This window comes from Pyrus communis, chromosome 9, assembly GCF_041283825.1.
Source record: "Pyrus communis isolate YQ-2024b chromosome 9, ASM4128382v1, whole genome shotgun sequence".
NCBI lineage: Eukaryota > Viridiplantae > Streptophyta > Magnoliopsida > Rosales > Rosaceae > Pyrus > Pyrus communis.
In genome coordinates this window covers 27,784,728-27,801,886 of record NC_142573.1, presented here as the reverse complement: position 1 = coordinate 27,801,886, position 17,159 = coordinate 27,784,728, and the positions used below count along the sequence as shown (strand labels likewise).

At 41.9% G+C, this 17,159-nt stretch overlaps 1 protein-coding gene and 1 long non-coding RNA gene across 2 annotated transcripts; one reads left to right on the top strand and one right to left on the bottom strand.

Annotated features, from left to right (window-relative positions):
- Positions 1-328: 328 nt before the first annotated feature.
- On the top strand, positions 329-2,361 carry LOC137709811 (uncharacterized). Its single transcript, XR_015966385.1, has 5 exons — positions 329-568; positions 670-738; positions 840-909; positions 1,420-1,482; positions 2,163-2,361. It is a non-coding gene; the product is annotated as an uncharacterized LOC137709811 (long non-coding RNA).
- Positions 2,362-13,529: 11,168 nt separating this feature from the next.
- Positions 13,530-15,544, bottom strand: LOC137739515 (2-methylpropanoate--CoA ligase CCL4). Its single transcript, XM_068479109.2, has one exon. The coding sequence runs from the start codon at positions 15,381-15,383 to the stop codon at positions 13,725-13,727; it is 1,659 nt and encodes a 552-aa protein (XP_068335210.2). The 5' UTR covers positions 15,384-15,544; the 3' UTR covers positions 13,530-13,724.
- Between the last annotated feature and the right edge of the window lie 1,615 nt (positions 15,545-17,159).

Below are 17,159 nucleotides of genomic sequence, written 5' to 3'. Positions count from 1 at the left end.
TCAATATCAGCCCGGTCACAAAGAAAAGCGGGATAGATAACAACGGGCAATGATCTATCTCAAATATGAGTATATGTGACCTAATGACCAACACTAGTGATGGTTGTAACAACCCGTCCAGGAATTTACGTAAGAAAATGGGTATTTTTGTATTTTCACTAAGTTTGGGGATACCTTCCTTTTAAAAATTGTTTTTGAGTCTTAATTGGTGAGCCCAAGGGGCCCACCCCCCTGTTTTTGTTCCCCGGTTCTTTCCCTATCCCTTTCTTTTATTTTTTTTTCTGAAAAGTCTTCTCTTCTCTCTTCTCCTTCTTCCTTTGTGCTCTCTCTTTCCCCCCTCCTCTCGGTGCTCTTTCCTCCGACAAGAACACACACACACACACACACACACACACACACACACACACACCCATGCCCACACCTATAGCTCTTTTCTAACCCCGTGGTTGTCTTTTGGACGTCAAACCATGAAGAAACCACATCGGAGACATTTCCCAGTTTTCCGGCGAGCACCGCCCCTTTCGAGGAAATTTCCGGCCAAACCACGGCGATTTGGCCGGCGTGTGAGGTATTAATCTCTTCGTCTCGCTGAGTACTACAACTTTCCTTTTTGTTTCACCCAATTTCATTGAGTATTGAAGAAGTTATACTCATTTGAATCTTACCCAGTTTCCGGCAACCTCAGTGACTTTCGAGGCAATTTCTGGCCAAACCACGGCGATTTGGCCGGTGTGCGAGGTATCAATCTCTTCGTCTCGCTGAGTACTACAACTTTCCTTTTTGTTTCACCTAATTTCATTGAGTATTGAAGAAGTTATACTCATTTGAATCTTACCCAGTTTCCGGCGGACACCCGTGGCTTCCAGGCTGTTTTCCGGCCAACTCCGACCACGATGACGGGAACCAAGGGTATATTTCGATTCCTTACCTTTGGGGCTTCAATTTGGTATATTGAATGACATGTTTTGGTTGAGTTTTAAGCTCCAACGGAGCTTGGGAATTCTCCGGCCGAAAACCGGCCTTCCCCCCTCCTTGGAATCCGGCGACCACCAAACCCAAAGGCCTTAGGGCCCTGGTTGCAAGCCCAAACCCATTACCCTTTTAATTGGGCCATTGGCCCATGAGGTTTCAAACCCAAACCCACTTTCCTTCTAACCCAAACCCAACCCACCTAACACCTAAACCCAATTACCCTAACCCAAAACCCTAAAGCCCAAAACCCGTGACCCGTTGACCCGTGACCCGTTGATCGTTGACCCGGTCAACGGTCAACGTTGACTTCGAGCGTTGACTTTTTGGGTTTTCGTGCGGGACCCCTCCTAGGCTAATTTCGACGTCCTGAACCTGTTTCTGATGTCTGTTTTCCCAAATTCAATCATTTGAGTAGAGTTTGACTAAGTGTACCCTTTATGTGCTTAGGGGTGTTTATCTGCAGCGTTTCCTTCTTCGCTAGATGGCGTGGCTTTTCGAAGGCAAAGTACTGTGAGTGGACCCCTTCTGAAAATACATGTTTTGATAGTAGAAATGCATACATGAAAGCATGATTTGATGATTATGATTTATGAACGTTTTACGAGATAACATGCTTACTGAGGTTAGTTTGAATTATTACTATTTTTCCTATAACCCATGTTCTTATAGAATATCTGATGGATGACGATATGATATTTAGAACATGTTTAGAACACTTCTTTATAGTATAGATGATGGATGACTTTATACTATGAAGTTGATTTTCAATATATGTATGTTCATTGATTTTGTACTTACTTAGTGGTCCTTTCCGCTACGGGACGTAGGGATAGATCCGGTCTGTCCCGGGCGACGGTTTGGTGTTGGCATAGGGCCTGGAGTGTGTTTTCCTCTGACTGTCTGCTCAGAGACGGGGAGCCGACAAGGGGCCTGAAGTGTATTTTCCTCTGACTGTCTGCTCAGAGATGGGGCCTGAAGTGTTATATCGGACATTCACTAGTGTTTATTATTTATGCGAATTATGATTTGAGACATTGCACGACATGCTAGGTTTCGGAAAACCTATGTTTATCATTATATATATGTGTTTTCATAAAACCTAGGGGTTAGTATGTTGATAACTGTTTTATTATATATATATATATATATGTCAACTTGGTCCACTCATGTTTGTTTTGCGCCCCCTTCAGGACTTAGAATCGAGGCATACAATCCCGACGTCCACGCACTTCCGCATCGGCATCTTCGAGTCCTCGTGGTGTAGGACCCACTCCTTTGTCTCATTTAATTTTATATTATTTTCTTTTAGTGTTCTAGATTAGTGGTGTGCTCTGAACACGGTCCTTATTTGCATATTCATTATTCTTTTATATTTATAAGCCTTATTTATCATTTGTTTTCAGCATTTGCACTCAATAAATGGCTTTCGTCACCTTCGGGTGTCGGCCAGCACGTGCTTATCCTGGTATTCGGGGAATATCGGGGTCGGGCCGTGTCAGATTGGTATCAGAGCGTGGTTTTGTTCAGAGCATACTTAGGACCTTCTGCTATTGTAGTAGTATGTCTGTTATGACATCATTTGGATGTCATGACTTCCGGATTTAGTGTATTTCGGCGTAGTTGTTCGAATCTTTCTCTGTTTGAATTGTCACCTTCTGGTTGAAATACAAGAATTCGTGTCGGGATTGTGCCTCAGTGGTGATGAAGTGGATTGTTGAATAACTTTCAACATCGGATCGATACTCTACATCGTGCATTCCCTGGGAATTTCGGACATAATTGGATTTACCTAGGAGCGTTGGGAAACGGAAAAACCCTAAGTGAGTTGAATTTGGAAGATATGAAGCAGTTTTGTACTTTACGACGTGCATTCTCAGGGAATGGCGAGCACAGTTAGTGTTACTTGGAAGCGACGTGTTCTAGAAATCTTAGTTTGAGGAAGTCTGGTTGAGACCAGCTGTAGATACGAAATGGCGATGCCACTCTGCGACATGCGTTCCCTAGGAATTGCGGGCAGAGTCGGCTCTACATCGAAATCTTGGGAAACAGAAAAATCTTGACGGTACGAGTTGGTTGAGATCAACTAGAACCCTGAAACGATGGCATCATTCTGCGACATGCGTACCCTAGGAATGGCGGGCAGAGTCATATTGCAGTGGCAACTACTTGAAATATTCGAAGTGCGTGTTTGAGAAAGCAAGTAAGCGCTAGTGGTGACGACGATTAGTAAGTGGTAGTTGACGAGAGCAAATCAATGTTCTCAGGCTCATTACCACTGAAGAAACTCGTGTGAATCAGTAGAATGAATCTTCAATGATTGTTCTATCAGTAACCTTCTTGCTTACCTTAACAACGAAGTCAAGTTCTTTAACCTTTGACCGTTAGCTCTACACCAAATTCTTCGGGTGTTGCCTTCATTCAAATTAGATAATTTCTTAAGTGGCTCTTTGGTAGCAGACGCTATTCCCACCAATTTTCCAAAAGGAGTTGCGATTCTTTTTCTTGTTGTAGTTGGTTTTGGTTGATGAAGATCCATACATGTTTGGATAAACAGACTTCTTGAACTTCACTGGGTTTGGCACTAGGCGGTAAATCCTAGCACCTTGTCCACATACTTTTCAGTAGAAGTGAACTTAGCCTCTTGCGTGTAGCCTAATTGACCAATGCTCTTATCCACTAATTGTCCAGCTTTGTAACTTTTCAATGTAATGGCTTGAGACTTCTATAGTCATCATTATACGAAGATCGAGCTTTACTTTGAACTTCTCTGGACTCATTGAGCTTTGGTTTGCTCAAGAGCATCACTTTGAGTTAGCCAATCGTGTCACTGCATGCTTACACAGACTGCTTTGTATCTTTCTTCTTCGTCATTCTGTTGGTTCAGAGGTTCTACGTTTAATTTTTCAACTTTGAAACAGCTTACAACGTATTGTGAATTTCGAAATGTCTTTGGCCTCGTCAAATCTTATTAACAGTTCTTAACCATTCTTGAGCTTATACCTATTTCCTTTTTGGCTAAGGAACCAGTCAACCTTACCGTGTTGATTAACCAAATAATCATAAACAGTGATTTCTATTTTTGCATCTTTACCTTCTTTCGCTCGTTTGTTCTTGGCATGATTTCTCACTCATCCAGATATCTTGTACTCTAGTTTTAATAAACTTGTTTTGATCCTCAAATTCTTGAGTGTTCTTTTAGCCTTATCTACATGGTTTCTCGCTCAATCAGTGAAGAATTCACGATCGATCAATTCGGCGGAAGTATGCGCCCAATTCTTATCTTTTCAGACAGAAATGTTGGGAGCATAATCTTTTCACAAGCTTACCCTACTTACCAGAAAGAGTTCCACGTGGGTGTGAGGTTGGAGTCGTCTTGTGGTAAGAGGCTGGTGAAGATTATGGTGCAGGTGAGTAGTAGATTGCATCATTATCTTCACGCTGAATTGAATGGTCACCACTCATTATCTTACTACAATTCATAACCATCATATCGCACTTTGGTAGACCTTTTCGATGATGTGATGTGTTCGCCTCAACGCAGCTTTCCATTACTTGGCACTAAGATCCTTCGGTTTGTGAGCACGTGAGCGTGATGTTTGTGCGATCTTTTAGTAAGAGTTGGATGAAGGTCTGAGTACAGAAGGTCAGCGGATTGTATCACCATCTTACTATAATTCATAGGCATCACATCGGTTCTTTTCCAATTTTATGTGCCGTCTCAACTCATCTTTTCACTGTTTCACTTCAAGACTCTTTTGTTGTGAGTACGTGGTTATTGAAACACTTCTAGTAGATCTATTTAGTGCACTCTGGGTTGGCACCCCAGCGCGGTCGAGGCGAGAATCGAAAAATCTTTACACTTCTCTCGAAAGGTGTGTACTCTCATTTATTTTTTTTGGTCGATCACTTGAGAGTCCTTCTTTCCATCAACATTGACCTTGTTTTACTAGAAATCTGCAACTAAGCAAAATTGGAGAGGTGGTTTGAGCACTACAATGATTCCCAAGAGATACTGCTTGTTGGGAAAGGTGACTTTTCGTTTTCTGCTTGCTTGGCTGGAGCTTTTGGGTCTACTATTAACATGGTAGCCACTTCCTTTGAATCCCAAGGTACAGTTTTCAAATGGGTTCTTTGTTGGCAAAACACTGGTGTAGTTGGTCACTTTTGGAAGAATTGAGGAGGTTAGTATGCTTGATGCTTGATACTAGATAGAGTTTTATGACGACAGTTTCTGTTTTGTTCGGTTTGAGTACGCCATTTTTGCGACATGGTACGAGAGTTCTACAAGGAATACTGGTTAGCTGAGGAGTATTGTGAACTAGTATTCGAAAGATTGAATTTACGATGCGTGAAATTGTGCACCCTCAGCATATTACTGCTTGCTTATCAAGACAACAAATGTGTGATCGATATCACGGGCGGCCGACTGTGGTATTGAAAACTTATTCGTTGGGTTCGTTAAGCAAGTGGGCAGGAAGATTCGTCTTCAGCAGTTGGTACGGATTTGCTATTGTTAGGACTTAACCTAGAGACGCATCTTTTCTTGGAGTACGTGACGTTTCGTATGCTTAGGCGAGACCCACTCTTATTTTTCAGTTTTGAGTTTCAGTTTTGATTTTCAGTGTAAGTATTTTAACTTCCTTTTCTTTAATTATTTGTTTTTGTCGTTAAAATGTTTTGGGGGAGGTATTCTCGTTTTCAGTTTTAAGTTTAGCACGAATTTTTGACCTATATGTTAGTACATATCTATTTTGACGCTATAGTATTTTGCGTACTTATTTTTGAACTTACGTCTATATATGTTTTCGACTTTATATCTTATTAAAGTATGTTTCTACTTTTACACTGATGGGGAAGAAAGTAAGAGCTTGGAGGCATGATAGAGGATTTGGCAACCGCTTGCGACGGTGTGGCATATTCTCTTTGATGCACCCACTCTGACTTGAATTCTCTTTATACATATATTCTTTTTCCTATTTTCGAGTATTTCGTTTTAAGTTGTGATTTTAAATTTCGGGACGAAATTCTTTTAAGTGGGGTAGATTGTAACAACCCGTCCCAGAATTTACGTAAGAAAATGGGTATTTTTGTATTTTCACTATGTTTGGGGGATACATTCCTTTTAAAAATTGTTTTTGAGTCTTAATTGGTGAGCCCAAGGGGCCCACCCCCTGTTTTTGTTCCCCGGTTCTTTCCCTTTCCTTTTCTTTTATTTTTTTTTTTCTGAAAAGTCTTCTCTTCTCTCTTCTCTCTTTCTTCCTCTGTGCTCTCTCTTTCCCCCTCCTCTCGGTGCTCTTTCCTCCGACAAGAACACACACACACACACACACACACACACACCCATGCCCACACCTATAACTCTTTTCTAACCCCGTGGTTGTCTTTTGGACGTCAAACCATGAAGAAACCACATCGGAGACATTTCCCAATTTTCCGGCGAGCACCGCCCCTTTCGAGGCAATTTCCGGCCAAACCAAGGCGAGTTGGCCGGCGTGTGAGGTATCAATCTCTTCGTCTCGCTGAGTACTACAACTTTCCTTTTTGTTTCACCCAATTTCATTGAGTATTGAAGAAGTTATACTCATTTGAATCTTACCCAGTTTCCGGCGACCTCAGTGACTTTCGAGGCAATTTCTGGCCCAACCACGGTGAGTTGGCCGGCGTGCGAGGTATCAATCTCTTCGTCTCGCTGAGTACTACAACTTTCCGTTTTGTTTCACCTAATTTCATTGAGGATTGAAGAAGTTATACTCATTTGAATCTTACCCAGTTTCCGGCATACACCCGTGGCTTCCAGGCTGTTTTCTGGCCAACTCCGAGCATGATGACGGGAACCAAGGGTATATTTCGATTCCTTACCTTTGGAGCTTCAATTTGGTATATTGAATGACATGTTTTGGTTGAGTTTTGAGCTCCAACGGAGCATGGGAATTCTCCGGCTGAAAACCGGCCTTCCCCCCTCCTTGGAATCCGGCGACCACCAAACCCAAAGGCCTTAGGGCCCTGGTTGCAAGCCCAAACCCATTACCCTTTTAATTGGGCCATTGGGCCATGAGGTTTCAAACCCAAACCCACTTTCCTTCTAACCCAAACCCAACCCACCTAACACCTAAACCCAATTACCCTAACCCAAAACCCTAAAGCCCAAAACCCGTGACCCGTGACCCGTGACCCTTGACCCGTTGACCGTTGACCCGGTCAACGGTCAACGTTGACTTTGAGCGTTGACTTTTTGGGTTTTCGTGCAGGACCCCTCCTAGGCTAATTTCGACGTCCTGAACTTGTTTCCGATGTCCGTTTTCCCAAATGCAATCATTTGAGTATAGTTTGACTAAGTGTACCCTTTATGTGCTTAGGGGTGTTTATCTGCGGCGTTTCCTTCTTCGCTAGATGGCATGGCTTTTCGAAGGCAAAATACTGTGAGTGGACCCCTTCTGAAAATACATGTTTTGATAGTAGAAATGCATACATGAAAGCATGATTTGATGATTATGATTTATGAACGTTTTACGAGATAACATGCTTACTGAGGCTAGTTTGAATTATTACTATTTTTCCTATAACCCATGTTCTTATAGAATATCTGATGGATGACGATATGATATTTATAACATGTTTAGAACACTTCTTTATAGTATAGATGATGGATGACTTTATACTATGAAGTTGATTTTCAATATATGTATGTTCACTGATTTTGTACTTACCTAGTGGTCCTTTCCGCTACGGGACGTAGGGATAGATCCGGTCCGTCCCGGGCGACGGTTTGGTGTTGGCATAGGGCCTGAAGTGTGTTTTCCTCTAACTGTCTGCTCAGAGACGGGGAGCCGGCAAGGGGCCTGAAGTGTATTTTCCTCTGACTGTCTGCTCAGAGATGGGGCCTGAAGTGTTATATCGGACATTCACTAGTGTTTATTATTTATGCGAATTATGATTTGAGACATTGCACGACATGCTAGGTTTCAGAAAACCTATGTTTATCATTATATATATGTGTTTTCATAAAACCTGGGGGTTAGTATGTTGATAACTGTTTTATTATATTTATATATATATATATATATATATATATATGTCAACTTGGTCCACTCATGTTTGTTTTGCGCCCCCTTCAGGACTTAGAATCGAGGCATACAATCTCGACGTCCAGGCACTTCTGCATCGGCATCTTCGAGTCCTCGTGGTGTAGGACCCACTCCTTTGTCTCATTCAATTTTATATTATTTTCTTTTAGTGTTCTAGATTAGTGGTGTGCTCTGAACACGGTCCTTATTTGCATATTCATTATTCTTTTATATTTATAAGCCTTATTTATCATTTGTTTTCAGCATTTGCACTCAATAAATGGCTTTCGTCACCTTCGGGTGTCGGCCAGCACGTGCCTATCCTGGTATTCGGGGAATATCGGGGTTGGGCCGTGTCAATGGTTGTCAATTAGAAAATTTATCTCTGTAAAAACATGTTTCCAAGTAGAAAATTCCCTATAATCGCCTTCAACGCCATTGTGTTGTTTAGAATAACGTCGATGAACTTAACTACTCTTACCCACAGACTTAATCTACTGTGATATTTACAAAAAATGATGTAAAGGGCCGACGGTTTTTATCTGTATCTTTTAGATTCTCTATATGTAAAGTGAGCACCTACATTTGGTAAAACATTCTGAAATACCTAAAATACCCTTCTCTAAGAAAAAAATTCAACAAAAAATAGCCAAATATATTACGGATAGCTTAGTAAGATGACACAAATAAGAAAATAAAGAAATTAAGTAAAAAAAAATCGGCGTCACTCACGTACAGACCATGTTTGGGGGAATGTTTAGAATGATCATCCATTGGATAAAACACACCCGCAGTTGAGATAAATAATGGGAATAAAAGTCATAGACTCAGCTTGGGAATATACGAAGGAGGACTACTCGAAATATTTGAAGGAGGATTTAAGCATTGTTTCTTATTATATCATTTCATTACGTAACTATATAATGGGAATAAAAGTCTTAGACTCAGTAATCCTAGAGTAGAGTCTAGTATGACTAACAACTAAGTAAACCAACTATTCAATTAATCATATCAATAACTATATAAATTATTCAACAATCAACAATTCAATTATTCAGTAATTAACAATTTCATTCATCAATAATCAACAATTTCATTCATTAATAATCATATTGTGGATGCAAATTTCCACATTCCTTTGATTGACGAATCTCTTGACATAGTCCCGGAGTGACTCATTTGGATTCTTCTTGATGTTGAAGAGATGATCAGACTTCTCCTTGATCGAGTGGTAGGATGAGTACTCTTTAGTGAAAACTACGGAAAACTCATCAAAACTCCGGATGGACTATAGAGGCAGGGTATGAAACTAATCATGTGCCTCGTCCTGCAAAGTAGTGGCGAATATCTTGCACATTAAGGCGCGTTGGCACTGTAAAGGATCATCATGCTGCGATAGTGCTTCAAGTGCCTTTTCGAGTCTCCATCTCCCTTGAATAGGTGAAATACGGCGTATTGAACTTACGTGGAGGTTCTGTCTGCTCGACCTTGTCCGTGAGAGGTGATTTACCCATGTGTGCCACATCCTTGTGAAGGGCTTTGTCTGTGGTCTCGATGTGCTGGAATCCGTGCAATCGCTCAGTCAGGAGCTTCTCTACTTCTTCTTGAATTTTCCTCTATCGAGACATCAGGGCTTCCGATTGCCCCAATCATGACCTGCTAGTCTCGGATATTCTTCCTTATGCTTGGCTTATCTATGTCGTGGCTGCTGTGCATGTAGTACATTCATGGCAGGCTAGCAGATTACTCGTAGGCTGCTGGTTGAACTTGAGTCGGATTGTGTGACTGCTTCTCCCTGTCTGCCAAGCTGCCTACTCTGATGTGAGGTGGAAAATTATCATTGCGGGCCTAGCCGTGTATGAATACTTTGCCTGGAAGGTTGCCCATGTCGATTATTGGAGTGTGGCCCCAACCGTAAATGTTTACTCGTCCAGTGGCCTAACTGAGAGTGCACGATCCTCCGCTCGCTAAGACGAGAGTCTAAGCTATCTCGGAGGCCGAGGTGGAAGTGTACACTGCCATAACGCTCGGTTTGTGGTTGGTCGAAGGGTTGTTTGTTAGGACGTCGGTTGAGAGAAATGTCATCGTCTACCCTTATCCTACTTCTAGACACCTTATTCGGGGTACAATGTATCTCGGTACGCTGCAAGAACTGACTTACTAAGGTAGTCTGCTGCACGAGGGCGTTTGTCAGCTTGCGGGACTTGTCGGGATAGGTGTTATTTGCCATTTAGAGTGGAAAAGTCGGGACGGTAGACGTCTGCTTGAGTTGTGGAAGTGTAAGGGAGTCCAGGTGCAAAGCTTGACCCATCATGAATCAAATCTATAGTAAAGTAGGGTGAAAATACCATTGGTTCAATCGTTGGCCTTGGGATATAGATCTAGGGTGGTTGAACTGATTTTAGACCATGCTGAACCTTTTAAAGGGTTGTGGGAGCAGGTTAGGCGCATGGGCGTTGGGCCACCTCGGTTGGCGTGGCTTGGGCTGCCTCGGTGTGGGCAGCTCACATCCAAGTAAAGGTGGCAGACGCTAAAGGCTGTTGTCGAGGGCAAGAAGCCTTTAAACATAACATTTACATTGCATGCTGGCTGCTTGCGTCGTGGGCCTCCTGCACTAGGATTTCTTTGCATTGAGCGGAGGTTGCCCCTTGGGCAACTACAGCGGCGGTTACCGCTGCTAGTATAACCATGGTACCTTATGGTGGTAAATGTGCAGTCTTTACCATGGCAAGCCTCAATGAGCAATGGCGTAGAGCCACGTCACGATCTCCATCGGTTAGTCCATGTCCTTCAACGTATAGGGTCCCATTGGTTGTAGTTTTTGAATTTTCTGCCATCATAGTCGTGGATCTATGAACGAAAGAAATTGAAAACGAGAGTTTTCTTCGAGTTTTCGGATCAGAGCTCTCAATAAAAGTACCAATTTGTGGATGCAAATTTTCGTCTTCATTTGATTGACGAATCTGCACCTGCAAAATAATAACACCTAAGAGCAACTCCACCGAGAACATTAGCTCGATGGACTGGTGACTTCCCCATCCCAATAGCCCTAGCTGCAAGCTCCAACCCATGCGGGCGTGTGGGGCTGAGGGGGGCCCGAGCGAGAGGCCCAGCTCGAATTGGTGGCCTGAGAGCCTAAGGGTTGTGTGATGTGTGGCTGACGTCAGGGTGGCCCGGCTCGAATTCATCTGTTTTCCTTTGTTGAAATCTGGAAAAAGAATGGGATGCATGTAGGGAATTAAGCCCTCAAATTAAACCACAAGAATTGCAACACAACAAGATTTAAAGCTCAAGAACAAAAGATAGTGATAGAAACATCACCTGGGTTCGAGATTGAGAGCTCAAGCTCTCGGCTTCAATGGTAAGACCTCGCACCATGCACCGATGCCGCATGCAATGCCATGGTTGGGTTCCTTGAGTTCTAAGGATTCCAAAAATATTATTTTTGAGCTTGATTTGTTGAAGGTTTGAAGGGGAAGGAGGAAAAGAGTTCACGAAAGTGAGCTGGAAAAGAGGGAGAGAAAGAAAGGAAAAAGGAAGAGAGAGATAGAAAGAAGAGAGAGAGAGAGAGGAAGAACCAGTCAAATGAGGGTAAAAAGGGAAAATGTGATAGGGATGCCTGATGGATTGGGTGAGGAAAAAATACTAATATTTTATTGCTTATTGCATGGCTATTCAGTTTAGAGGTGGGGATGCAAAAGACAATTATTGTTCATTAAAGACAGGTACTGTTCATTGAGTGGATTCAATAGTGAGTTACTCTAAGGGGCCTTTGCAACGCTGGAGTTGCTCTAAGATTAAGGGCAAAAGTCTCACGCGCCCACGATGAATAGAGAGGCTTTGGCTGAAGAATCTTCAATGTCAAAGTTAGAATTTTAAGAAGAATGTGTTCGAGTGTTTGTGGGAAGCAAAGAACCTCTTTAGGGGTAGCTAAAGCTTATTGGATTTTGGAGATAAAGTGTGTATTTATAGGAGAAATGGAGGAAATGGGTCGGCCTTCTAGGGTTTAAGGGTGGCCAGGCCTTGGGTTGATGTTGGATGAGAATATTCAAAGATAGTTGTGTAAATAAATATCTTAAAGTAATTATGTAAATATTCTAAATAAATGAGATTAAGATTACTTACTTGAAAGATGTTTTCTCTGATAAGGATTACTTAAGCCGTCGTTGATCTCTGTCTACTCTACCTTAGCTGCGCGTGGTGAATGAGGTTGCTCCGGTTCATTTAATAAGGACTGTTTTGTCTTTCTTAAGAAATAATTCACGTGTCAACAAAATGATTTTTGAAATTATTTTTAACTCTACGCATATAATTCATATCAATAATCAATAAGCATATAACGCTATAATTCCTTATTAACATCACAAAATTTCATATTAAATTATCAATTAAGTTTAGAGATTTAAATTTGAAAATTAGGTACTTACCTTGTTATAGGCTTGGCTTGGAACTTTGATGTTGTTGGCTTGAAAGCTGGAAAGTGAAGGTTGTATGTGACGGAAGGGGCCTAATGGCAAAAGTGTTGTCTCCTCTGTCTTCTTCTGCTCTCTTCGTCGGTGGCCGTGTGTGCGAGCTGGGTGGGAGGATTGGGGGACGCGTGGTTCCCCTAATGATATTTTTTTTTTGGGTTTTTAATCAACCAAAACCACGCCGTTTGGCGTCTGATACGGTTAATTATCAAAACACCGCCGCGCGCAGTGCCGGCTGCGCAGCAGCAGAACCGTTCCAGATTTTCGGACGAAACCAGAGGGGCGACTACTCGCTCCTGAGCGATATTTCCGGCAAGAGGAGGAGTGGCCCTATGTAGTTTCGCTTCTGCCCTGTTTAGTATGATTTTGAACCGCATTCAAGTCAGTGCCTTGTCCGTGTTCTCTGATGTGATTTCATAATAATATAAAATTTGTAAAACTATATTCAATTTAGAATTTAAGATATTTAAATGGATTTACAAATTTATAGATTTTTATAGAGTTTAATTGATTTGTAGAGATTTTATGTAAAATGTTGATTGAATTTTCTCGAAATCTCATGAAAAAATGTGAAATTTGTGGATGCTTAAAATAAATTACAAGATCTCTCCAATTCCTTCTAATTCTTTAACATTTTCAAATTTTTTAAAATTAAATTCTAATTAAATATATCTGGATTTCTAATGATTTTAATAAACTATCTTAAAATCTTGATTGAATACATATTGAATTTTAGTGAATCACTTAAAATCCTGATTAAATACACTAGATTTATTAAAAAAATTAAAATTCATCAAAATTCCAATTAAATACACTTCCTTACGGGTAATAGAAAGCAACAACATTACTAGCCATTCAAATTATTCCCATTTTCTACATAAATTCCACTCGAATAATTTTTGAAATATGGTTAAAAAGGCACTGTCCAATGAAACGTATACATTCACAATGAAATGCCACTTCCACTACGCATTACTAGCCGTTCAAATTATTCCCATTTTCTACATAAATTCCACTCGAATAATTTTTGAAATATGCTTAAAAAGGCACTGTCCAATGAAACGTATACATTCATAATGAAATGCCACTTCCACTACGCAGTGTCGCGAGCAAACATTGATCATCACCACTGCCCAGAAAAATCACATACATGAACATCATAAATGGGCTGAAATTTGACAATGCAATCATTATTTAATTATTTGATTGATATTTAAAATTACATCCGACTCAGCCTCGACGAACCCAAACCCTTAGCCATCTGTCTGAGCACAAACTTCTGAATCTTCCCGGTCGAAGTCTTGGGAAGCTCGTCCTTAAACACCACCGTTTTTGGCACCATGTATTTCGGCAGCTTCTTCCTGCAATACTCCATGATCTCATTCTCGGTCGGCTTCGCCGTCACATCACTCTTCAAGCTCACAAACGCGCACGGCGTCTCCCCCCAAAACTCGTCAGGCCTCGCCACAACCGCCGCCTCGTCGACAGCCGGGTTCGCATACAGCACTGACTCCACCTCCACGCTGCTCAGGTTCTCGCCCCCGCTTATAATAACGTCCTTGGATCTGTCCTTGATTTCCAAATAGCCATCGGGATGAATTACCCCCACGTCACCAGTATAAAACCACCCGTCTTTCATGCACTTGGCCGTTCCCGATGGGTCCTTCAGATACCCGAGCATCACGCACCCGCCTCTCAGAACGATCTCGCCGATTGACATTCCGTCGTGTTTTACGCTGAGTCCCGAGTCCGGGTCAACCACGTCGACTCGGGTCATTCCGACCGTCCTCACTCCTTGCCTCGACTTCAGCCTCGCTCTCTCCGTCGCCGGCAACAAATTCCACTTCCCCTTCCACGCGCACGACACCACCACCCCCGCCGTTTCGGTCAGCCCGTACCCGTGACTCACCACGAAACCCATGGACTCGGTCCGGATGAGAACCTGTGCCGGCGGCGGCGCTCCGCCGGTTAGGATGTGTACCGGGTACTCGAGTTTCTCGGTTCCGGACCGGACGTTTGTGAGCATGTTCAGCACCACGGGCGCACCGCACATGTGGGTGACACGGTATCGTTTGATCAAGGCGTAGATGATTTGGCCGTCGAACTTACGAACACAGATGTTCGTCCCACCGACGGCTGCCATCCCGTATGGAAAGTTCCACCCGTTAGAGTGGAACATTGGTAGGGTCCACAGGTACACGGGTTGTTTGGGTACGCCCCAGTCGATCAGGGAATCGACGGTGATGATGAAAGCGCCTCTGTGGCAGTGAACTACTCCCTTGGGAGACGATGTGGTACCCGACGTGTAATTCAGCGTTATCGGGTCCCACTCGTTCGACGGCGGGACCCACTCGAACCCCTCGTCGCCTGTCTCCACGAGGTTCTCGTACGTGCAGAGGAAGTGGTCGAGTTGTGCTGCGCGTGACGGCTCGCCGGAATCGTTGGCGATGAGGACGAGTCTAGGGGAGGGGGTGTTTGGCGGGAAGAGAGAGATGGCTTCAAGGATTAGGGATTGCAATTCGTAGTCGACGAAGACTAGTTTTGATTCGCTGTGGCGCAGGAGTAGGGAGACGGTGCGGGTGTCGAGGCGGATGTTGATGGTGTTGAGGATGGCGCCGGACATGGGCACGGCGAAGTGTAGCTCGTACATGGCGGGGACGTTTGGGGAGAGGACAGACACCACGTGGCCTCTGTCGATGCCAAGGGATGATATGGAGGAAGCGACGCGGAGACAGCGACGGTGGGTCTGCGTCCACGTGTAGGTGGTGTCTTCGTAGACAACGGAGGGGCAGTCGCCGTAAACGGTGGCTGCTCTTTCCAGAAATCCCAAGGGGGTTAGAGGAGATGAGTTGACTGACGTGGGCTTCAGGTCTTCCATTATTTCTGTATGGAGTTGTTCACGGATGGTCTGAGCTAGCTGTGTTGTTCTGATGTGGGTTCTGTCAATGGAGAGTGCCTTGTTTAATATATAGAACGGAATAGATCCTCTTCGGATAGAATCTGGAAGATCAATTAATCGTATTCATTTATTATACATATTAAAAATTATTTTAAATTTAAAATTAAACATAAATAATATTTAACAAAAACTAACTCTATATGATAAAATTTTAACAAAAAAATCCGAAGAGAATTCTTGTTCAGATAGAACGACCTACTTTGGCCAAGGACAAAAATAATAACAAAAGAAGGACCACAAAGTACTGACAAATTTTGGTAATTTTTTTTTTTAAATTAATCATTTCGTCGTGCACGTTGTGTCTACATGGCGGAACTTGTTTTGTTCTTATAAAGAGTTGAAGTCTTGCTAAAATATTCAGTGTCAATTGTTTTTTTTACAACTGTTAGATTAAAAGGTCTTTCTTGAGTTTTAGTTCGGGTGTCTTCATCCCTCTATTCTTTTTTTTTTTTTTTTTCCAAGATACTGGCCACTTGAAAAGTTTTCTTTGTTATGAGCTATAACCTAAATTACATATTAATAAAATTTTGTTCGTCAATTAAAATTCTATCAAATTACCACTCTAACTCTCTTATCAGAATTGAACAAAGATAAAAAAAACATAGACAATTTAGCAATTACGCCAAACTCAAATTTTACTGTTATTTATACTAACATCACAGCTATGTAAATATAACATATCCTATTTAAAAATTAAAAAGTAAATAAATAAAAGGTAAATTACATTTTCATACATTAGGTTTGGGGCCTATTTCGATTCCTTACAACATCTTCAAAACATTTCACTTTTATACCTTAAGTACTATTTTATTTCAAAATAATACATCCGTTACATTTTCCATCCATGGATCCGTTAAGTGCTGACGTAGTTGTTAAATGTGTGCCACGTGGCAAATTTTTTTTTTTAATTTTATTTTAAAATCTGACTTTTCTCAAAAAAAAAAAAAAAAAAAAAAATTAAAACCCATCCCATCTCCCCGCAACCACCCCCCACATCCCTAAACCTGCAACATCAACAACAAGAAAGAATAAGGAAAAAAATAAAAAATAAAAAACCTAGGAAACACAGATCCCATCACCCCACCCCCACCCCCCGCGGCGGCCGAAACCCCATTTGAATTGAATCTTCAACCAGGAAAGAACAAAAAAAAAAAAAAAAACTTACAAAACCCAAAACCACCCCCCACCCCACCATGTTTCCCATCTGTAACCCATAAAAGAAGGGGAACAAAAAAATAAATAAAACCCATCCCATCCGCAACCCAGAAAAGAAGGGGAACCAGAAAAAAAGAAGGAAAAAAAAAAACAAAAAAAACCCATCTCCTTTTCCCTGCAATCCAGATCCCGTCTTCTTAATAAGTGTGAATTTAAGGAGTGGGATGTGTAGAGGAGGTGCGTGGGTGGGTGCGGAACAAGATGGCTTTTTTTTTTTTTTTTTCCCCTAATTCTTCTTCTTCTTCTGGGGTGGGGGTGGGGGTGGGGGAAGGAAGATAAAGTGGGGGTTGCGTTTGTTTTTGGTTTTTTTTTTTTTAATTTATTTTTATAAGAAGATTTAGGTTTTAAAAAAAAAAATTATTTTTTTACCACGTGACATATATGTGGCAGTCACGTTAGCACTTAACGGATCGATGGATAGAAAATGTAACGGATGTATTATTTTGAAATAAAATAGTATTTAAGGTATGAAAGTAAAAT

Excerpts from the sequence above, each read along its gene's own strand:
- LOC137739515 (XM_068479109.2), bottom strand. The coding sequence starts at position 15,383 with ATGGAAGACCTGAAGCCCACGTCAGTCAACTCATCTCCTCTAACCCCC.